Source organism: Ctenopharyngodon idella, chromosome 12 (assembly GCF_019924925.1).
Source record: "Ctenopharyngodon idella isolate HZGC_01 chromosome 12, HZGC01, whole genome shotgun sequence".
NCBI lineage: Eukaryota > Metazoa > Chordata > Actinopteri > Cypriniformes > Xenocyprididae > Ctenopharyngodon > Ctenopharyngodon idella.
The window spans coordinates 2,302,715-2,327,500 of record NC_067231.1 but is presented as its reverse complement, the minus strand read 5'-3'; the positions used below and the strand labels follow the sequence as shown (position 1 = coordinate 2,327,500).

Sequence of the window (24,786 nt, the reverse complement as noted above, 5' to 3'; positions counted from 1 at the left end):
CTACAACAAATATAACACTTGCATTCCCGTTTGTCTCAATATTCAAAATAAATATTCTATTATAATGTTTCAGTGACTTTCCAAAAGAGAAGAACATAAAAATATCAAGAGATTACTTTTCTGTCATTTAAAGCCAGGGTAATATAACACATAGTATAGTATTATAAATGTATATGATAGGGATGAACTGATAGGAATTTTTTTTTTTTTTTTTGCTGATTTTGGCAAACAACTATTGTTTGTAATAACTTAGTAGTGCCTCCCGTTTTAGATTTAAGGGGGTGGTTGATTATGATTTCACTTTTTTAACTTTAGTTAGTGTGTAATGTTGCTGTTTTAGCGTAAATAACATTTGCAAAGTTACGACGCTCAAAGTTCAATGCAAAGGGAGATATTTTCTTTAAAAAAAAAATCACTGTAACTATAACAAACGGCTGGTAGGGACTGCAATGAGCTTCTTCCCGTGTTGGTGACATCACTAACCCTAAAATTTACATAAACCCCGCCCCAAAAACACGCAACAAAGGGGGTGAGGCCATGTTGGGCTGCTTTAGAGAAGAGGAAGAGTTGTTGTAGTAGAGTGTTGTTGACATGTCGCCATTTTACACCGGACTGCTTCACAAACGAGGGTCAATTCAACGCTGGATTTGCACAAAAGATTAACATGACGGCACATGCTAGTCGATGAGTTGAATCAACTCCACAGCAACTACATAAATTTATCCACTAACCATTCAGAAATGTCCAGCTTCATTCTAAAAGTTGTAACTTCTTCCTGAGTCTCTCCATCAGTGTCGACTCCGGTTTGAACAATGTAAGGCTGAACACCGTTACTGACAATCCTCATTTTGGCTGTGTGAGATTCTCCAGCTTTGTTGTTGTTGAGCAACTGAAGCGTGAGCTGTTAAAGCTCCGCCCTCTTCTGGAAAGGGGGCCGGGAGCAGCAGCTCATTTGCATTTAAAGGGACACAGCACAAAAACGGCGTGTTTCTGCTCACACCCAAATAGGGGCAAATTTGACAAGCTATAATAAATGATCTGTGGGGTATTTTGAGCTGAAACTTCACACACATTCTGGGGACACCAGAGACTTATATTACATCTTGTAGAAGGAGGATTATAGGTCCCCTTTAAGAGGTTAAGGTTGGCGATTAATTGATCGTTAATTTAAACAATGATCGATTATGGGAATTTATGCATATTGACATAGTCAACAGAGAAAAGCCTGTCATTTCACTGGATGGTACAGTTATTATATTTTGATGAAACTTCACAAGGACAAAACATTTTTAAAATCGGAACATATGCAGATGAATTGTTCACAATAAGATCTATACAAAAAAAAAAGATGAATTTTCATTTCATGACAACTTTAACAGTTCTAGCCTTTTCATGCTTTTTCCCACTGCATATGTAGTTCTGTCCCATCTGTACGTTAATGCAAAAATCCTACTTAAAATGTATCCCTATAGTTTTTCTCAAAAAGATCGTAATGTTCTGAGATTCTAATATTGGAAAATATCAATAAGATCATCTGGTGTTGAATGTCACTAGCGCTCCCACAGAAAATTGTTCATATTTCCACTTGCAACTGAAATGATCGCACTGCATCCTGTTGTTCACTTCCTACTGTTCTTTAAAAATAGTATGTGAAACTGCATGCATTAAGCGATGCAAAATGTTTCAGACAGTTCATTGTTCAAAATAGATTTAGCATGATTTCATGCTGCAGGTTTAATAAAAGTGATTATTTTTAATGCAGCGTAAAAGTTTGATCAGATGAGTAAAGAAATTCGTGGCTTTTGTCACCACAGAAGTGGAAGGTCATGTCAAGAACATTGCGTTGTATTGCATGTTCTGTTATGCACTATTTGCCAAGTCTTTATTCCTACAGATAATTTGCATACTACATGTAGTGTACACTATACTGTGATGACTAGTGCACTATTCTGCTCATCACAGCCAGGCTGTGTTGTAGAGTCTGGGTGTGGCAAAGTCTACAGCTCACAAAATGGATCTGGGTCGAGATGTTTGGCTATGAAATGAACCATTCTGTTTCATTAGGATCTTTTGAATACCATATTGCTGTAATACTTAATGATATTAGCGTTTATTGCAGCTTGCAGAACCGACAATAGCCCGTCATGCTCTAGTGATCCCATAAAGATGTTTGTTGCGCTGTTGTGTGTATCTTTAACACTGTATCATATGTTTGCCAAGTTCACCTTACCGCAGGCCTTTCTCCCTCGATGTCTCAGATCAAATTACTCTGATGAAAGACGGACAAAACAAGGCCTTTCCTTTCTCTTTTTCTCTCCCGACACATCGCAGTTTTCTTTCAACTCGAATGGGAATGTTAAGGTTTCTTTTGGTTTAATAATGACATGTGAGCATGATTACATGTATCTTTTCTCTGTAACATCCTCATCCCTTGCTGCCATCCTACTCACTAGACTTCAGGCCATGGCGGTTGTAGCACACAGTCGCTTTTCATTAAAGCCATCGTAATAAACGCGCAGAAGTGCTCCAGTTCTTTCTGTGTTCTCATCTCACCTGACGTTTGGCGCTCTAGCGCTCCATTCATGCAGTAGGATGGTTATTCTCAGTTGTCTGTTGAGTGGCGAGTCACCTGGGAATAACGAAAGGGCGAGATGTGAAGCTGAAAATGGGGTCTCTACAAAAATAGCTAGTCTGGAGGTAAAAGCAGAGCGAACTGTTAAACGCTGGAGCTGTTTAGTGATCTAAAAGCAACACTACAGCACTAAATTGGAGATCAGGGTATTGGGACAGTCAGTGAGTACGAATTAGGAATGGGAACAGATTGATAGTCGGCTAGTTTTTTCTTTGCAATTTCATGCAGATTTTAAAGGTCAAGTATTTAAGATTTTTTTTTATGTTAAAATGCATTCTCTTAACCCAGTTTATGGTTCATTGACTACTAGTAATATGCCATTCCCTCAAAAGTGTAAGCTTTGAGCCTCCCAGAGACACATCAAAACATTGAGAGCTCCCGCTCAGATCTGTCAGTCACTTTCCAGCTCAACCAGTAGCGAGAGTTTTGGGCGTGGCTACTGTAAGCAGGCGGAGCCAGAGGGTGTTTAGCTGAATTTGGACCATGACTGATGCATTACATGAGAAAAGACATTCAGCCTCAGTTACAGGAGTTCAAGTCAAAACTCGCTGCATTTAGACCTCAGAGATTAAACAGGTCATGACGTCACACAGGGTCCACCCTTAGGGCGGTGCAACTGGTGCGACCACGCCGAATGGAGAAATTAAGTTTAATTTAGTTTAAAATTACTGTTTAATTTAAGTAAAAACGTTTAATAGCATATTCGTTTTTGCTGTGGTATTGATATTGCATATAATAAATGGTATCAAGAATCATGAAATTTGACATTTATTATAAATCGTGAAATTCGGCATGGGTGAATTTCAGCCAAAGTGGAAAAGAAAGGACGCTATACCATGCAATGTATAAAATATAAAGATTTTGTTTCATAAATTCATTCTCTCTCTAAAACACTGTTGCTATAGCCATCAAAGCACCGCTTCTCTAACAGAATCACTGCCTTCAACAATTCATTTCAAGACTTCAGATCCTCTGCTGTACAAGTTTCCCATTATTATGTATTATCCCATTTTTTTTTCGAGGACATTGCGAGTTTTGTGCAGTAAATTGCTGTCCATGTCTCTAAGAATGGTAGATTTGTCTTAACAAAAGGTTTTTCCATTGAGAAAATCACTTGGTTTTTACTTCCAGAACCCTACAGCTGTGTTCTAATTAACTAGTCGTCCAGACAGTCTGCCAACTAGTCAGTTATGTTGCACATTCCCAGTGTGCATCGGGGCAACGTAACTAAACGCCTGTATCTCTTTCTCTTTTCTTCTTAGGCGAAGTCATGTATATGTCACATGTGTGGAGCTCATTTAAACCGACTTCACTCCTGTCTCCATTGTGTGTTCTTCGGCTGTTTCAGCAAGAAACACATCCACGAGCACGCCAAAAACAAGAGACACAACCTAGGTAAGATCTTCACAAAGACTTACTCGTACGCATTTCTGCTTCTCAACGTCTAAGGTAAGACACGCACCCACACGGACGGACGTCATTAGCAGAAAATAGAACACATGAGCATGACTCGTGCGCAGAACACACAATCATGACCGTTAAACTCAGAGACGATAAATAATGGACACAAAGTCACAACGGGTGATTCAGGACTCTGTAGGAAGGTTTTGAGAGAAATATTTTAGGGTTTTATTTTGTCCTCCAAATTCTGTTTTTTGTTCCATATCATTTTTAATGGTTACATTAAATTTTCTTAATTAAAAAGCATGTTTAATTAATTGAAATCATGAAACGTGTACAATTTAACAATGATTTTATTAAATATTTTTATAAAAATTACGTTTTTAGGGCCCTATAAAACCTAGGTCCCCCCTAAATTCTGTTTTTGTTTTTTTCTGGATTCCGTTTTAATAGTTAAATTAAATTTTATTAATCAAGAAGCATGTCTAATTATTTAAAATCGTGAAACGTATACAATTTAACAACAATTTATTAAATGTTTAACAAACAGTTACATTTTTAGGACCCCTAAAATTTCATGTTTTCTGTTTTAATTTTTCTGGATTCTTTTTTTTAATGGTTTAATTACATTTTAATCATCAAAATGCAACTTCTACAACTTGTTTTTGTTTTTCAGAAATTCGGTTTTATTGTCTGTTTTAGCTTTTCTGTATTTATGATTTACAGTTAAGTTTAAAACATGGAAGAAAAATTGTGATACTCCTAAATAAAAGGTTTATTATTATTATTATTATTATTATTATTATTATTATTATATTACTTTGAGAAGTACATTCTACTGTACAATAGTGATATATTGGTAACATCTAGTGTTGTCAAAAGTACCGGTACTTCGGTACCAAGTCGTACTGAAATTTTGAAAATGTGACGATACCAGCATTTCTGTAGTACCGGTAGTACAGAGTATCCGGGTATATTCGGTACCCACTGATAGGGCTGTGCCAGTATTTACTTGAATATGACCCGAGTGAAGCACAAAGCTTTGTTAACAGAAGAAATAATAGGGTAGCAATTAAATGTGACATCGCAGCCATGGAAACATTTTGGTTCATGCCGAATGAGAGAGGTACGTGAGTCCATAAATTTAAGCTTTGTCGGCTTTGTATTCGGTTTTGTGAATCACGATCTGGTCACCTGATTATCAGTGAATTTAACAATTTTCCATTAGTTATTCCACTGAACATGGAATCTCTGTTTCTTTTCCCAAATCTTCACTCACGCAGGGGATTATAAACGTTTCTTCCTTTCGTTTGCTTTTAGGCCTATTATAGGCTATTCACATTCTTTACTGTGTTAAAGTAGGAAAAAACACCGTAGGACAGAAACCTTTTTGCTTGCACGACAGTTTCTATTTAACTCAGTTTGCGCTTATTAGACTTTATAAGGCGCGTCAAGTTTATTTGTATAGTGCATTTCACACACGCCGGTGATTTTTAGTTTAGCTTCCTCTGGCAGCGCAAAATCAAACATAGCCTGAATGTCTGAAGATAAAACTCACTCTTCAGACCTTTTACAACAACTGTCAGCTGCTTTTAACATCAGGAGATAACAGGAAGATATTATTAAAGAGAAATGGTCTCTTTCCTGCTCGTGTCCCTCATCCCTCTCAAAGCGCAGAGCGGCTATAAGACGCATCTTTGTGTGGAAATAAAAAAACAAATGTTTTTTAGAATAATACTTAACTTTCTTATTATTTAGGTTACCATTATTTACTGATATTTATTTCATAGTTTTACAGGCTGTAGTGTGTCGTTTCACTCACTGGCGGAATAGCTAAAATAAACACGCACGTCTGTTACAAAATGGATGTTTGAGCATTTGTTTATTTATTTTTTTTATATTTCAAAATTTATTTCATTGAGGTATATACAGACACACACAAACATACACACACACACGCTCCAAATATTTATATGTATGATTACCATCATATTTAATGTTTTTAAAAATAGGCTAGTTAAATAAAATAGTAAAATAGTTCCAACAGATTTTCCTGTGGTACCGAAATTGGTACCGAGAACCGTAAAATCTTACTGGTATTGGAACCGACCACTGGAATCTTCATCTTAGAAAAAGGTTTAATTTGTTGACATTTAACTACATTACATTAGTTAACAATACTTCTACAGCATTTATTAATCTTAGTCAATGTTAATTTCTACATTTACTAATACATTTTTATGAAAATCCAAAATTGTGTCTGTTCATGTTCATATTAGTTTACAGTGCATTAACATTTGTATTTAACTAACATTAACAAGGGTTAATAAATGCTGTAAGAATATATTGCTCATTGTTAATTATTTTATTTAGTGCATTATCTAATGTTAACAAGTGAGACCTTATTGTAAAGTGTTACACATATATATTTCTGTCATAATTTCTTCAAGTTGAACTTTGAGGTTTTTTTTTCTGCTTTAATATTCAGACACTGGTCCATATTTTTTAAATATAATGATTTGATTAATTGTACAGCCCTACTTTTAATTTATTAATCCAAAATTTGCCAAATTCTGTGACATTCCATGTTACAGGTTTGTACAGTAAATTCCGTTTCTGTGACTGGGTTCTGTTGATTATGTCCGTGTTTTCCACGTAGCAGAATACTGAATGCAGAATAGAGAGATATTCTGGTTTAATTAAATACCCCAGCCATACTTGCACCAAAATCCAGTTTTATTTCTGCTCCAAAAGCCATAAAAAAGCTTTTTATTCTCGCAAGCAAGAAGCAGCAAGTGCACAAATCCGGCTGTGGATGTTTGGATGGGGTCTTGGAAATCTCCCAGCTCCTTAATGCATCGGTGGCATGTAATTATCCCCTCTGTTTTAATGAGGAGGGGTGCCACCCTCCGACAACAAACAAATAAGAAGCGCAAACAGACGGGAATGTGGGTAATTATAGTGTGCGAGGGGATAATAGTCCCTGACTCTGTGTGACTTGCAGTGTTTGCTTCCAGCGGTGGCTTAGAGTTCATCACCCACCTGTTTCATAGGTTTTGGGTTTTTCCAAATCACCCCTGAGCTTTACACAATGAATTTAATTAGTTTCTGCCTAGAGATATGAAGCTGCCATCTCTGTCTGCCATCTTTTAGGATTTCCTCTTGTGTTTTCAAAGAGGAAGAGCCACCCATGATACGATGAGCAACAAACATGCCAAATATCTAACTGGAGAACTTTGCTTGTGGGTTACTCCCAATACAAATAACTAAATACATTAAAATGCTGTAGATTAGAGAAATTCATTAAAAAGAATGTTGTAGGCTTTCAGACCAAATAGTTTGTGCTCAAAAAGATAATAAAACATTTATGTTCAAAAGTAGGCCAGAAAAGTGGTGGTGTTATTTTGAAATATCTAAAATTAGCTTTATTTTTGAAAAGGAGAGCAAGAGCATTTTCTTTCTGTAACGCAGTTGGCAGTCTTTGTCACAGATGGCATGAACAGTCAAGAAAGAAGCTAAAATCGGAGAGGAGAACATGGCCGCACTGACTCATAGTGTGGTACTGTTGGACTTTGTCACCCATTTAAGCATCTTAATGTCACTTGGATTTGTTCAAGAAACTTGTTCAAGTTTGCGATGGCATGGAAATAGCGACAGATTCTTCCGTATTGTGACATACACCTGATAAAAAATGTAATCCAGATTCTATCCATCAGTTGTTTTGGTAAAGAAAGACCCATTTAAAGCCCAAAGCTAACTAATTGTACACTTTAGCAACTGGAGAGTTAAAAATTGCACTACTTTTACCATGGTGAATATGGCACGCAATATAAGCAGTGACAGGAAAAATGGGGAAGTGCCCCATTATGCTTTTTCGGATTCTACCTTTCATGTAGTGTGTAATACAGCTGTTTATTAATGTAAAAGGTCTGCAAAGTTTCAAAGATTAAAGTGCAGATAAATTTTGAGTTATTGTCTCCTAAAAGAAAGAATCGATTCTGAACTGTCTGAAACGAGTCGTCAGTAATTCCAGTCTTACTTCCTGCTCAAACCTATGCAGGTTTGTAACTAATTTGCATAATGCCAGCCTATGGTCTTCATTGGCTGCCCACAAACATCATCTACTTTGCCCCGCCTTCAAACACTGTAGTTGTAGCTGAGACTGGAAGAGTTTGGTTCATGTCGAAGACACTGTTTTCTGCTGCCAAAGCAAATCCGCTTTGATGCGTTACTAAAGGATACGGTAAAACCAACGCCATCGTTACTGATCGTATCGCTGTGTATCAAGTGCTGAGCAAGAGCTGAAATTCAGATATTCACACACTCGCAAACTTCCCTAAGCACTTCCCCTCGGGGGAATCCCTGCCACCATTTTGAAGTACGTTCCACTTCGTGAAGTGGACGAGGAAAGATAATATGGACAGACCCTCGCTCCCTTGATTTTGACCAAGGGAGTGAGTCTACACTTGAGACAGCTCCATATACCACAATGCAACACGATTGTGACTTCACCACATAACGCATTTAATTTACCCACAAACAACTCTGATATATTAATTATTTTTTTGAACATTTAAAACAACCCAAACACACCTATATACATGTAGAATGCTGCATTAAAAAATTTCGTAAGGAAAAAAATAAAAATAAAATAAATCAGCTTCATAGCGGATTCCAAGTGATCAAGGGCTAAGGACCAGTTCAGCCCATTGCAAAGGTTCTGCCAGTAGTGGGCACTCATGCAACATAAGCAATGACGTACATCTGAGTTAATGATTGATGATTCGAGCGTTTAGAAACAAAATTTATGAGACGGTTGTTGTCAGATTTCATTAGTGATTTCAAATAGTGATTTCAAATTCATTAGTGATTCCCCCCCCCCCAATTTTCACTTGCATGTATCAGAGGATTATTACGAACTACGAAGGCAGCTGATGTTAATGGAGGAATTTTGCAATTTTACTCACAAACTACAATTCCTGTTCATCAGTAAGGTGAGAACCAGACCCGTTATAAACCCAAATACAAAGATGGCCGCTGACTGAAATGACTTGTCTTAAAGGGACTTGGATAATACATGAATCACTCCTGCTTTAGTATCATTGATATACTATAGACCAGGGGTCGGCAATTAAGTTTGGCATCGGGCCAAAAAATTTTTTTGCCGCTAGATAGCGGGCCAGAACATAGTCAAAGAATAATTTAAATTGATTAAAAATGAAACTAGAATTGCCTGTGACAGACAACTGGTATTGAGCTGTTACTCTGTGTTAAATCCTGTAGTACGACAGTCATTAACAAAAGCCACATTTGTGTGGCAGTGTCTGGGTTTTACACTGGATAAATTAATAAAGTGGAATAGTGACCTGACAAGTATCTTCATTCACCAACTTGCAACACAGACCGCCTTGCTAAAGCACACATATGTAACTATTGCCGACCACTGCTATAGACTTTAGTCGCCATATTCAGTTTTTGACAGGAATGAAAATGATACTGTGAGGGAATACAGTGCGTTAAATGGGTTTTACTGTTGTTTAACAACAATCCGATTGTTCAGCTGATGAAATATCTTTCCAAAAAAATAAAACTTTCAGTAGACAAAAACTCCATAAAAGATGTAAAAATTAGGTGAGATAGGACCTTTTATACAGTGTTACATTTCATCCGCGTTAAATTCAATACAGCCTCTGACCTGACTTTTATTTTTCGGTTTTCATTTTAGTTGAAGTTTTAGTAATTTTTTTTTTTGTGTGTTTGTCAACAAATCCAAGTCCCTTGCCACTGGTCCAGTGTGATTTGTTTTACTCCAGGTGATGATTTCTCATTCATCATGCCGTAGACATCACAGTATCATGTTACCGAGAGGTAAAACCGATCGCTGGAGTCTTGCTGCATTTCCCAGGTGGCGTTGAGGCGTCGCTCAGTCTTTACACCCCGTGTTCCCCTCGGAGTTTGATTGAACATTTAATTAGGTTAGTCTCCGTACAAGGGATATCAGTGAATGAGCGCGCCACTCCCGAGGAGGAAAACTGTGATTATTCTCCAAAGACGAACGGGGAGTAATTAAGTCTGAATGAGCCACCGTTTCTATCCGCTGCATTTTTTGTGCATCTCTGTTGTTGCGATTTATTTAGATTACATTGTGCTTTTCGCCCTCTATTTGCCGTAGATGTTTTGCCGGCTCACACTTGTCAGGATTGATCTCGGTGTTCTTTCCTCTTTTTCCTGTGCTGGTTCCCATGGTTACCTGAAGGCCTGCTATGCTTTTGGTTTATTCATCTGATGTGTGCGCGTGTGTGTGTGTGTGTGTGTGTGTGTATGTGTGTGTGTGCATCATGCAACCCCACCTCATTCGTTTGTGCAACTTCTCTCTTTTCTATTTGTCTAATCTAAGTACTGTTTAAAGCTATCATGCATGAGTCACAGTATTTAACATTTTGATGGTTTAAAAAATACATTTAATATGCCTTCATTCTTTCTGTGTCGACCCTCTACGCACACCTTGGCAATAGATTCGCCATTGGCAAGTAATTGTTTTGTTTAATTGCCAGACATATGTATATGTATGTATATATATATATATATATATATATATATATATATATATATATATATATATATATATATATATATATATATATATATATATATATATATATATATAATGATTCCACCAAATCAGCTTATCTTTGTAAAATGGCACAGCTTTTTAAATATCTGAACATACACTCTTAACATCCATTATATTATGATAATCAAGCACTCTTTAATGATAGAACTTTAGTAATCAGAGCTAAAACTTGGTAACCATGTATGGAAAATAGTATTAATAAAAAAATAAAATGGTAACACATTACAATAAATAAGGTAAAATAACCAGTGATATTTTGGTATAATTAGGTTGGTTTGACATACTTAGACATAGACTTTCATTGAGGGTGTGAAGACTTTTGTACAATAAGACAGTATTTAAGCTGTCTATCACTAGTAAAGCTTACTGACTATCCAAGGACAGCATGTTAAAACATGATAGCAACATGTTAATCATGCTTTATTTATCTAGGTTAAGGTTAATTCTAAATATACATATTTAACAATTTTAAGTTACATTTATATTAATTATAATAATAACAACTAACATCAACCTAGATTCTGTAAATGCTGTAAAATATTGTTTATAATTAGATCATGATGCCCAATACATTAATGAAGTGAACCCTATTGTAAAGTGTTGCCATTAACATAAGTTTTACATTTGAATGAATCTAGTGCATCATGGATGGTGTGAACAGTGTTATAGTTTAATAGGAATCTGTTGTCGTGAAAATATTTAGACAAAAATAGACAACAGCTGAATGCATTTAACTTCCATAATGAGATGCATTTGCGAGTGTGACAGAAATATTTCAGTGGAAAATAACAAAGACTGTTTAACAAAATAAAAATTTGATTGGATCGATTTTGCTCCTTAGTATATGATATTATTGGCTAATATTATTATAAATATTAGATTTCATTGCATTTTAGTGAAGAAAGAAAAAAAAAATGCAATGCATTTCTCGTCTTGCACTAATAAATCATAATCTTGCACAATGAGACTAAATACATTTAATTTAAAAAGTAAAAGGGGTCGGTTTTGAGCAGATTTACCACATGCCTGTGCTGATTGTTAGTGTCCTGCCAGTCCAGCTATCACACACAATAAGACTTCTGTCCCTTTGCAATAACTGAAAATAGCCGTGCAAACATTCAGGCGCTGGTCACTCTGCACTGAAAGCCACTAAAAGCTTCATAGTCCGAGCACCTGTCGGCGGCTTGTGCCAGGCTGTGCATTAGTGTCGTGTCACAAATAGAAGCCGGTACCCACTGCTTCGCTCCACCTGCGAACATTTAGTGCGTCTGTGTGAAACAGACCATCATCAGGTTGCCATGGGAACTGAAAAACAGGTACTGCAACTGCAGGGTTGGAGAAATGGACGAATGGCACACTGTGTAAAAAAAAAAAAAAAAAAAAAAAAAAAAAAAAAAAATCATGTCATTTTTACAGAATAATTGCCGCCATAAACACATGTACAGAACAACCTGTACTTTTAAAACTGTAATTTGCACAAAAAAATATATTACCAGTAAATTCTATAACCCTTTTATGCTGAAATAGCAAGGCCACACTGCTGCTAAAACCTGCATTTACATATACTGACAATAACTTTAACAACACCGTGTTAATGAGAATGAAATATGATGAATCAAAGTTCATCAAGTAGCTTTTCCACAAGCTGAGGTAAATACTAATATATAGAAAGTACACAAAACAGTGCAAAACACCATCATCATAACACACGACACTAAAATAATGCAATAAACATTCATTTAAAAAAATACAAAAATACGGCTTTCGATGTAAATTATAAGATGTTCTTTTTTTAACTTCCAAAAATGGAAGTTGTGTTTTTTTCCCATTTTTGAAAGATGTCTCACCAAGGCTGCATTTATTTGATCAAAAATACAGTAAAAATATTGTGAAATATTATTAGAATTTAAAATAGCCATTTTCTATTTGAATATGTCCTAAAACGTAATTTATTCCTGTGATCAAAGCTGAATTTTCAGCATCATTACTCCAGTCTTCAGTGTCACATGATCCTTCAGAAATCATTCTAATATGCTGATTTGCTGCTCAAGAAACATTTCTGATTATTATCAATGTCGAAAGAACAGCATTTATTTGAAATAAGTGACAAAAGTGATAGTAAAGACATTTATAATGTTAAAGATTTCAGTTTAATTCAAAAACAGTAGTTTACTGTAAAATTACATGAAATGTAATGGCTAGATATATTAGTTTTTCCCCCCATATAGAATAAAGGAACTTGCCATTTTTACTGAAGCATTTTTATAGTCATTTACAGTTAAAATTGGTCTTTTTTTCCTCCCTTTTTTTCACTGTACACTGAATAAGCATCAGAGAATGATAATTCATAAATAATACTCCTCATTCACAGCTATAGCATCAGTCAGGGCAATAAGAAGCTGACAGGTAAAAGCAATTGAAATCACAGTGCTCTCCATGACATTTCACAGGGGACACGATATTGTGGCACAAGCGGCGATGGATGTTCGCTGTGCTGCACTCTAATTATTATTCCCATCACTTATTAAAGGAGGCAGATTTGCTGCACTGAGCAATGCTTGGGATGTTTCCTTAATGCCTCATCCATATTTACAGGGCAGATACGGGAAGATGCAAACGTCAACTTCTCCAAAAGGTCTCTAATAGGTCCTTTCCTTCCTCTGTTTTTCTTTCTCTCCTTCTCTTATTCAGCTATAGACCTTTTGTATGGTGGAATATATTGCTTTGTGTGCCAAGACTACATATACGACAAAGACATGGAGCAGATTGCCAAAGAAGAACAAAGAAAAGCATGGAAATTGCAAGGTGGGTTCCTCTTACGCTGCCTTTCTCGCATAATGTAGTTCAACTTCGCCTGTGGCTTGAGGGCCATTAATTCAGAAAATTAATATTCAACACTGTTGTTTTGCGAGCCACAGGAGGCCAAGAGTGTGTGTTTTGTTTGTGCCGCTGATAAGAGCTAATTTTTCATTATTTTCTTAAGCTTGCTATTGAATCTGCATAAGTGCGACACGCAACATGTAGCGTAATCCTAAACCAGATTGCATTTGCTGTTGTTTGCAAGGCCTCAAAGTAATAGCGTTCAAGTTTTACGTAAGTTTAGTTTTCAGGCTTGCAATGACGTCATCACTAATGTTTCTTAAGTTTATGAAATCCAAAAAGTCTGTGTGCAAAAAAGAATGATTCGACCCAAAAGTTTCAGTATTTCGTTATAAACCTGTATACTCTTATTATACTGTGTGAGATTTTATAGCTTTATCTGCAGTTCTTTTTCATTCAGACTATATTTTTTAATTTCTAAAAGTATTATTATTTTCTAAACACAGCCTGTGTTCATTTACAGATTTACAGAACTCTGACACCAAAAAAGCATCTTGCATCATGTAGTACGAGATTCAACATTTTTTTTTTTCTTTCGTTTTTTCCTCAAAAATGTCGTCTGTGTTGCACAGAAAAAATAAAATATGGGTAAATGTGAGTGTGAGTAAATAAGTGAATAAAACCTTTTAGAAAACATCCTACTAGAATCTATAGACTAACATTTACGTATTTGAGTTGGTAAGATTTTTAATGTTTTTAAAAGAAGTCTCTCCAAGGCTGCATTTATTTAAAACTGTAATATTGTGAAGTATTATTACAATTTAAAATAGCTGTTTTCTACGTGAATATGTTGTAAAATGTAATTTATTCCAGTGATCAAATCTGAATTTTCAGCATCATTACTCCAGTCTTCAGTGTCACATGATTCTTCAGAAATCATTCTAATATGCTGATTTGATACTCTGTTATTATCAATGTTGAAAACACTTCAGATTGTTTGTGGAAACTGTGATACATTTGTTTAGGATTCTTTGATGAATATAAAGTTCAAAAGAACAGTATTTATTTGAAATGTCACTTTTATTCAATTTAATGCACCTTTGCTGAATATAACAAGTATATGTTTCTTTTAAAAAAAATCTTGTGTATATTTATAGCTTGATTTGCATGAATTATAATGTGCAAATTCTCTAAAACATCAGGTATTGGAGAGAAATATTCAATGTGGGAGCCTACGAAACGAGAACTGGAGTTGCTGCGACACAACCCCAAACGAAGAAAAATCACAGCAAACTGCACCATCGGTAAGAACTTCATTTCCCATAGGCCACATTTCTGAAACTCTGTTCAATAATACAGCTCGGCATGTAGCAGTTGATTAGGGCTCTGCCAAAACTCATCTGTATAAAACCAGTGGGTTCAAATGATTTTGTCTGGAGACTGCAGTTTGCACAGGAGCCAAGACCACTCTTTGTTTCTTGGCCATCAGTTTTAGCGTTTTTTCATCCATTTTTTTTCTGTGTGCATGCCATGGCGCGGAGAGAATAAAGTGTGTGCACGCACAAATACGAGGAGATATGGACGTTGGCCATTAGAGAAATAATGGTTCTCCTCCTCAGCGGTTCGGCTTTCTCCCTTCTCTCATTTTCGCCTGTTTCCCCTCAGTCAGAGGGCCTGGCAGTGGAGTAATAGTGTTAAATGTCTGCACCACAGGCCCAGTGTAGGCGCTAAACGCCAGCCTCTCTCACGCCCAGAGAAACGCACTAATGCGATTAGCCATATGAGAGCCGGAGCTTCCATTGATCATTTAGGACATAATATGGCGCATGTATGATGAATTCAGATGGATATTGTGTAAGATGGCTGTTGGTTTACAGGCTCTGACTACACTGGGGGCGTCCGGTGACACGACGAATCACGACACAACAGCTTGAGGCTGTGTCTGCTGGAAGTGTCAAAGCTGAACCTCAGCGTGTTCATTAAAGATTGAGCAATCAGCTGTGAGCTTGATGCTAGGCTTCAGCAACAGTAAAATGAAATAAGATCTCAACAGCTAAATAATATTGCACAAACTTAATTTGTATACCAATTAATTTCTATACCGAAACAACTAAAAACTGAATGACGTTAAATATAAAGCATAGCACTGCAGTGGGGTCTGATTCCCGAACGAGTGACTCTGAGTCGGTTCTTTTATAGTGAATTGAAAATGTACAGCGCGACCTATGTGAGCCTACCGATTCCTGAACGAATGACTCTTTTGAGCCGGTTCTTTTTAGTGAATCATACACAAAGTTGGGAGCAGTATAGAAGGATTCCCAAAATGAGTGACTCTTTTGAGACGATTCTTTTTAGCGAATCAAAAACATAAAGCACAACCAGAGTAGTCAGATTCTCAAGCAAATGATTCTTTTGAGCCAATTCTTTATAGTGAGTCAAAAACGTACATCATGACCGGAGTGATCCAACCAATTCTTGAACAAATGGCTCTTTATGAATTGGCTCTTTTTGTGAATCAAAAACACATAGTGTGACCAGTGTGATCAAACTGATTCCTGAATGACTGACTCTTTAGAGCTGGTTGTTTTTGGCAAATCATACACAAAGCTCGAGCAGTATAGATGTATTCCCAAATGAGTGACTCTTTTGAGCTGGTTCTTTTTAGCAAATCAAAAACATACAGCACAACCACAGTAGTCAGATTCTCAAGCAAATGACTCTTTTGAGTCAGTTCTTTATAGTGAATTTAAAACTTACAGTGCGACTAATGTGAGCCAAATGATTCCTGAACGACTGACTCTTTAGAGCTGGTTGTTTTTGGTAAATCATACACAAAGCTTGAGCAGTATAGACGTATTCCCAAATGAGTGATTCTTTTGAGCTGGTTCTTTTTAGCGAATCAAAAACATGCAGCACAACCAGAGTAGTCAGATTCTCAAGCAAATGACTCTTTTGAGCCAGTCCTTTTTATAGTGAATCGAAAACGTACAGCATGACCAGAGTGATCCAACCAATTCTTGAACAAATGACTCTTTTGAACTGGTTCTTTTTGGTGAATCTTACACAAAGTGGGAGCAGTGTAGAAGGATTCCCAAATGAGTGACTCTTTTAAGCCAGTTCTTTTTAGTGAATCAAAAACATAAAGCACAACCAGAGTAGTCCAGTTCTCAAGCAAATGACTCTATTGAACTGGTTCTTTTTGGTGACTCAAAAACACACAGCATGACCAGTATGATCAAACCGATTCCTGAACGGATGACTCTTTTGAGCTGGTTGTTTTTAGTAAATCATACACAAAGCTTGAGCAGTGTGGACATATTCCTAAATGAGTGACTCTTTTGAGTTGGTTATTTTTAGTGAATCAAATGCATAGTTTACAACTTACCATTTTGTTGTGCTGTCAAACTTAAATTACAATTATCACTTTTTTTATTTTTTTTATTTTACTATTGTTTACTAAATAATTAAGGCTGACTATCTATTATCTGAAATGCTATCAAATATTCCTCAAAAGAATCATTAACTGAACCGGAATCAGTTACTTAAGATAGCAGTGCATACAAACAACTCATGTTGTTTCAGGAGATGCACACACAGTTTATTTTCCCGGTATATGTCATGCATTTAGACTGAAGCGGGGGTCCTTTGTCAGCAGTGATGTGCTGTGTGTTGGATCAGGCGTACATATGATGTTCAATCACTAGTGTGCATAAATAAAATATTAGTACTTGAAAGTGCCGCAGGAGGCGCTGGATGAGGCCGGACGTGTTTCTCTCTGTCTCTCTCCAGGTTTTCTCACTGTTGGCCTTTCAGCAGGGCTACTTGTTTTGGTCCCATCTCCGTTTCTCCTCGTCCGCTATCCCTTCCTTTAACTAAACTCTGAGAAGCGTGAGGAGCAGATGTCTGAGCGCTGTAGATTTGGAGCAGGGCCAGTCGAAGGCGTTTAGCCACCCTTTGAGAGCACAGGCCGTCTGTCTGCTCGTCCCAAAGCTCACGGGCCTCCTGTAACCCGTCGAACTGTACGAGCGGGAGGGGGAACGGCTGCCCTCGTCAGCACAGCAGGGAAGTGACTCTATCTGACAGAGAGGGAGGCCAGCTGAGTTTGGCCGTGCAGTCTTCTGGGGTTATACACTTCAGATTGAGACGAGGGCGTTTACGTTGTGAAAATGGATCGGTTTGCTCAATTTTAACCATCGAATAGAAACTCTGTATGTTAAACCGCTATTATTGTATCCCTGTGACCCGTGCCATCAGAACACATTCTCTCTAATGCACTGAGAATGACTTTTCTTCATTTGTTTTTGTTTTATACAAATTGCATGCCCTTTTATTAGTTTATATACACATTACTTAAATTGGTTACTATGTATGTAACCTCCAGGTAAGTGCAAATTTTTCTTCAAATATTATTTTTGAATCTTTAATGCATTTTACTCATTCATTTTATGTTTTTGTTGTTATTTATGAATAATAATTTATTGAACAATAGAAATTAGCAATATTTATAAAAAATATAATATTATGTAATAGTATTTAGAAATTATTTATATATAGAAATTACAAATAATAAATGACTAATACAAAATGTTGATAACAGTAAATGAATAAAACGTTGTTATTATTGATGTTATTATTATTAATAATAATGTATAAATAATAAATTAATAAAAAAAGGTGATGAGAGTAAACAATACATTAATATAATAATAATAATAATAATAATAATAATTTTATTATTTTTAATAATAGCTACACTTATATTTCTAATTCATTTACTTTATATTATCATTTTACTTTTTTGTGACAGACTAAATATAAATTATTAATAATAAAATACTATAAAAATTAAGTTATAAATTAAAAACTTTGTGATGAATCTTTTGTGTTTTAGCGTACTCAACTTCAAAATTACTCGATGTCTGTCCTTATTTTTACTTTCTGTACTTTGTTCTCTCTTTCAGGATTGAGGGGTTTGATAAACCTTGGGAACACATGCTTTATGAACTGTATTGTTCAGGCTCTCACACACACTCCGCTGCTGAGGGATTTCTTCCTGTCCGACAGACACAAGTGTGAGATGCAGTCCAACTCTTGCCTAGTGTGTGAAATGTCTCAGCTCTTTCAGGAGGTGAGAGTTCTACACACATATATATATATATATATATATATATATATATATATATATATATATATATATATATATATATATATATATATATATATATATATATATATATATATATATACACAGACACACACACGCACACACCCTCACACACATATACACACACAGACTACCAGTCAAAAGTTAGAAGTAATTAAGATTTTTCTAATGTTTTTAAAAGAAATCACTTCAGTTCACCAAGGCTGCATTTATTTGATGCATTAATATGATTTTTTTTAAATATCACAATTTAAAATAACAATTTTATGTGAATACATATTAAAATACAATTTATTCCTGTGATCAAATCTGAATTTCAGCATCATTACTCCAGTCTTCAGTGTCACATTATCCTGCAGAAATCATTATAATATGATGATTTGCTGCTCAAGAAACATTTCTGATTATTATCAATGTTGAAAACAGTTGTGCTGCTTCATATTTTTGTAGAAACAGGGATACATTACCATTCAAAAGTTTGGGGTCAGTACTATTTTTTTTTTTTTTTTTTTTTTAAAGAAATTAATACTTTTATTCAGCAGCAAAGATGCATTAAATTGATCAAAAGTGACAGTAAAAACATTTAATGTTACCAAAGATTTCTGTGTCAAATAAATGCTGTTCTTCTGAAATTTCTATTCTTCACAGAATCCTGAACATAGAAATGTATTCCGGTCTCACGTCTGCCTTCCGCCATGCTTGTTTTCACTCCACACGTGAACAGTGAATCGGTCGCGCACGAAACTACGTCATCAACTAGACTTATCGTTATTATCGCGAGGAGACAAATTTTTATAGTGAGGAGAATTTTCAACGGCATATCTCAAACGATAAGATATCGCCCATCCCTAATAATGACTTAACATATTTTTACTCAACTGTGGTGGAAACGGGCTTCCATAGAAAACAGCTATTTTAAATTGTATTTAATACTTTTATATATAATAATTTTATTTTATATAGAATAATATTATTTTATATAATATTATTTTGCAATTTTTACTGTATTTTGATCAAATAAATGTAGCCGCCTTTCAAAAGCATAAAAAACTGAATTATTTTAAACTTTTGTCTGGTATTGTACTCATTGCACATGTGGCGTCTTAAAACTTGTGTCTTACGTGTCCTGCTCTTCTGTCTCTGCTGTAGTTCTACTCGGGTCACCGCTCTCCTCACATTCCCTTCCGGTTGCTGCACCTCGTCTGGACTCACGCACGACACCTCGCTGGATACGAGCAGCAGGACGCTCACGAGTTCCTCATCGCTGCTCTGGATGTGCTGCATAGACACTGCAAAGGTACTGCAGCCAATCAGACGCCAATCAACTGCAGCCAATCAACTAATTCCATCTTTCCGAATCGAATGAAACGCAGCATTAGCTTGTTAAGTATATTAGTTCCACCTGGCTGCTTTTCAGATGAAATGGGTGGTATCGAGCAGGAAAGATGATGAAGTAATGCTTCATGATGCGTGTTAATGGTGACAGCTGTATTTTAGGACTAATCGACTGTCGGAAAGCAAGACAAGCCGGAACAGAATGCATTTCAGGCTGTCTGCTATTGAGATTGAACTGTTAAAGATGAAGTGTTTGATTTCTGCAGCACATCATCTGCCATTGGCTGGACAAACAATGTCAGCCCCGCCTCAAAATCACGTCATTGGTGGAGTCGGCGTTGCTGTGTCGGACTGATCGGGATGATCAAACAAACAAAACAATATTATAGTGGAAGCATTTTAACATCAAGAAACCTACACAAATATATATATATATATATATATATATATATATATAATTTAAATATACATATTTTTCTCTGATAAAAATTGCAATTGTGATTTAAAATGCAATTTAAAAAGCTTTGTTGGGCCACAATTTAGACACAATCTCTGATTTTTAATAATAGATATTATTATGGTTATTAGTTTTACTAAATAAAAATATGAAACAAGATTTATTAAACGCTGTAATGTTTAAAATGTTTAAAAATATTAAACTGTAAAATAAAAAATAGAGCATTTAGGAAAATAATACAGTAATAATAATAATAATTTTATTTTTATGTATCAATATGACTATAAAATAATGATAATAGATAAATAATATATATTATTTTAATTATGGTTATTAGTATTACTAAATAAAAATATGAAACAAGATGCATTAAACACCGTAAAATAAAAAATAGAGCATTTAAGAAAAATAATATAATAATAATAATAATAATAATAATAATTTCATTTTTATGACTATAAAATAATAATGGATATTATTATTGTTGTTATTTTAATTAAGATTTTTACTAAATAAATATATTGGACAAAATAAGAAATATTAGTACTGTAATAGTTTACTGTAAAATAAAAAATAGTAAACTAATTTTAATTTTTATTTGTAAGTACAACAGTAAAATTACAATACTAATAATTTCTTCTTAATTTCATCAGAAGAATTTCCTCTGAAACATACAGCACATGCATTTTTATAATTAAATCGCAGTTTGCAGTTCGATAATCATGTTAAGCCATATCACAATTTGGGTTTTATTTCTATTAATCGTGCAGCTCTACCTTTAACATACTGCAAGCTATTTCAAATGTTTTTCTGGATCATCTATCAGATAGCAGGGAGATTTAATGCTTGATATTTCATAAAAATCCCTTTAGCGTGCTTTAATAGCATGTCAGTGGTTCTCACGTAAGATCTGCTTGTTATTCATGTGTAGATTCGTGACTCTGTAGGATGAAACATTTCCTCCTTAAAATATTGATTTCACTCTGAACTTGCGCATGTGCGCGAGCGAACGAGAGAGTCTTGTCGCATTGTACGCACCGGGGTCGAAGTCGGTGGGCGACGGGAGCAAACGCTCAAACGGAGACAGAAGAGCGAGGAGGAACAGCTCGCTGCTGAAAGAATCAAACCGAGAGGAAGTGAGGGGGAGGATATAGATGGAGAGTCGGTAGACAGACCTCACTCTTCCTCCTGCAGTGTGAAACCGAAGGGAGGGGTGTTTCTGCAGCAGTCCGAGCGCTGCTTTCTAATCAGACCTTCTCTTTCTCTGTGTGTGTGTGTGTGTGTGTGTGTTCATATGCTGCTTCCATGTCCGCTAAGGAGATGACAATGGGAAAAAAGCCAACAACCCAAACCACTGCAACTGCATCATTGACCAAATCTTCACAGGAGGCCTGCAGTCTGACGTCACCTGCCAAGTCTGCCAGTAAGACCAGACGCAGCACAGTGTGTGTTTGTGTGAGATGAACCGAGCAGAGCGAACATCTGTGTCAACCGTTCATATATCTGTTCTTGCATAAATTGACACATTGAATTGAATGTATTGATGTATGCAAGAATGAACTGACATACTGCTTGTTTTTTCTGAATGAGGCCATTTTAAGTCCCTTTTAAAGGGCTCTACTACAAATTTTGTGCTCTACTAGAACAGGTTTTCATCTTTGAATGTTCAATAACACATTATTCTCCTCATATTCTCCATTGTTGCAGCTCCTCTCTTCCCAGTCTGTCAGTAACGCTGTTTAGTTCCTGTCTCTATGAAGCCCCTCCTTCTGAAAAGCATAATGTGCTCTGATTGGTCAGCTGGAGCAGTGTGTTGTGATTGGCCAAGCGCTTCGAGCGTGTTTGGGAAATGCCCCGCCCCTTACCATCACCACCAGTTTCAACACACTACTAACTAACTCAACCAGGCCCCGCCCCTTTATTCTGCATATGAATTATTTAAATGAAAAATATTTTGACATGTTTTTTCCCGGAAGAAAAGATTACAATGGAGGCGTTTCAGGGAGTTCAGAAACAGTGACACTGATATAGAGAATAATTTGTCCTTTGTAACTTTGCAGAGCTTTTTCATGCTCAAACAGCAACGTTACACAATAAAGAAAGATGAACATGTAAAAAAGCATAATAGGTCCTCTTTAATCAATTCACTCAGCATCCATTTTAGTAAGCAATTTTTTATGTAGCCACTAGGGGCACAACGGTTCTCGGTAAAAAATCAAACCGTACCGTTCTCCACTGATGGTTCGGCACCCACTTGCACCGCGGTTCATCTCGAATGACGACGCGTCTATAGGCTAATATGGTTTCTTGAAAATAGCAACGTGGAAAACAGACAGAGTTCAGATAATGTATGTTTCAGTCGATGGATGCACATTCTGGCTTCCCAAAACTTTACAACAGCGATCATCAAAAGTCTTGGAGAGTATCCTAGCAAACATAGTTGGTTATGTCTTAAGTGACGATATAATAGTCTAGAAAGACATCGCATGTGTAACAGTATATGTACTGGATCGTGCATGTCTTAAAGGGAAAAAAAAACTATTCCTGCTGCCTGTGTTTTTAATGTTAAATCAAACAACAAATGACAAAGAAATCACTCACTGCTCTTGATTGAATAGTTTTTGTAACTTCAATAATCAATTAATCTTTATTTAATTTTTACGGTGAAGATAATATGTAGTGTTATTTTGTATTTGATTACTTTATCCATTTTCTGTACCTGAAAACTATTGTTAGATACCTGAAAAACCTGAAAAGCAATATTTGCTCTATTGTATTTATTTGTGCTGTTGCTTGTAGTTTGATTATTTGTTCTTATTTTCTTTATTTTTAGACAATAGTCCTGTTTTCCCGGAACATAGCACATACCGAACCGTACCGAAACCGTGATACAAACCGAACCGTGAGCAATTTGAACCATTGTACCCCTAGTAGGCACTAAACATTCTAGTACTCTTGATTTTACATTTCAATAACATAATTCAAATAAAATCTGATGGCAATGGTTTTATCAATTTTGCAAAAAAAAAAAAAAAAAAAAAAAACTTTTCATATTAGTCTAACTAAAATGTCTTGTATAATGTAGAGTAAACATGAAAACATGTGGACATGAAAAACAACCCACTGCAACACTGAAGGGCTCGTTCACACAGAACGAGATGCGACAGTGGAATGGGGGAAAAACGCAAGGTCTGTTGTACTGATTTTAACTTGAGTACTACATTTTTAGAATTCGTGTCATGCGCGAGACGATGCAAAAGACGCAAGAAGCGAGCGCAACAGTCACACAAGTCTGTCTAGCGTGTTTACACAATGTGAAAAACAATGGAAAAGTAGCGCATTGGAATGGAAAACCGCATTCTGTGTGAACGACCCCTAACACTGCATACAAGTTTGGCATCACAATTCAGGGTTAACATCGCAAAAGCGGTGCTAACCAGTGTTGCCATTTCCCTCAGAATTGGGCTAGTTTAACACTGTTGTTTTTACCAGGGGACCCCCCCCCGAAATGCGATTGGGCTAGTTTTGAGTAGCTAGTTTTGCTAACCCCGCTTTTAAATTACAAGTGTGAAACGTTTCTTTACCCGGGGTTAAAAGTGGTGTTTAGAATGACGATAACCTGGGGTTAAGCGCAGTGTGAAAGGCCCTAATATTTTTATCGTTCATCAGCAGGAAAATATTGTTCCAAAAGTGATTCCAATGATATTTTGATACTTTTGCCGCGGGTTGTTTTTCATGTCCACGGGTTGAAGCGACCCCAAATAACATGATAATTAGCCCCTGGAATGTGAATTTTACCAGGGGAACCCCGCCAAAAAGCGAATTTTAACCCCGTGGAACGTGATTTCTACCAAGGGACCACCCTGAAACGCGATTGGGCTAGTTTTGAGTAGCAACTTGGTGGGTTTTGTGAAAATCTGGCAACGCTGATGCTAACCCCGCTTCTAAATTACAAGTTCCTTCTAAATTCCTTCACCCAGGGTTAAAAATGGTGTTTAGAACGACGATAACCCAGGGTTAAGCGCAGTGTGTAAAGCCCTTATGTTTTTATCGTTCATCAGCAGGAAAAAATTGTTCCAAAAGTGATTCCAATGATAGTTTGTTAAAGTTAGTGGTGTGGACTTTCCTATTCTCAGAGAATTAGGATGATTATTAAAACATCATATAGTAATTGTTATAGTTCTCATTATACGTCTGAATGAACTCACAATTGATTTCAGTGGAATTTGGTAGCGGATGCAAGACTCCAGTCAATGTAAATGTACACAGTAATTAAATTAGATTAAAATTTTTTATTTGTTCTATTTGGTATTGAACAAATTAGGTGCACAATCAACATTTCT

At 36.0% G+C, this 24,786-nt stretch overlaps 1 protein-coding gene across 2 annotated transcripts in view; it reads left to right on the top strand.

Annotated features, from left to right (window-relative positions):
* The window catches only part of usp22 (ubiquitin specific peptidase 22), a 43,754-nt gene that overhangs the window by 12,779 nt on the left and 6,189 nt on the right, over positions 1-24,786 (top strand). Inside the window, exons 2-7 of one of the 2 annotated variants that reach the window (XM_051914243.1) lie at positions 3,895-4,027; positions 13,359-13,472; positions 14,690-14,791; positions 18,449-18,615; positions 19,801-19,948; positions 21,764-21,866. In XM_051914243.1, coding sequence (XP_051770203.1) covers positions 3,895-4,027; positions 13,359-13,472; positions 14,690-14,791; positions 18,449-18,615; positions 19,801-19,948; positions 21,764-21,866 — 767 coding nt within the window. Of the gene's footprint in view, positions 1-3,894; positions 4,028-13,358; positions 13,473-14,689; positions 14,792-18,448; positions 18,616-19,800; positions 19,949-21,760; positions 21,867-24,786 lie in introns of both variants that reach the window. The other variant, XM_051914242.1, reaches the window with a different exon arrangement.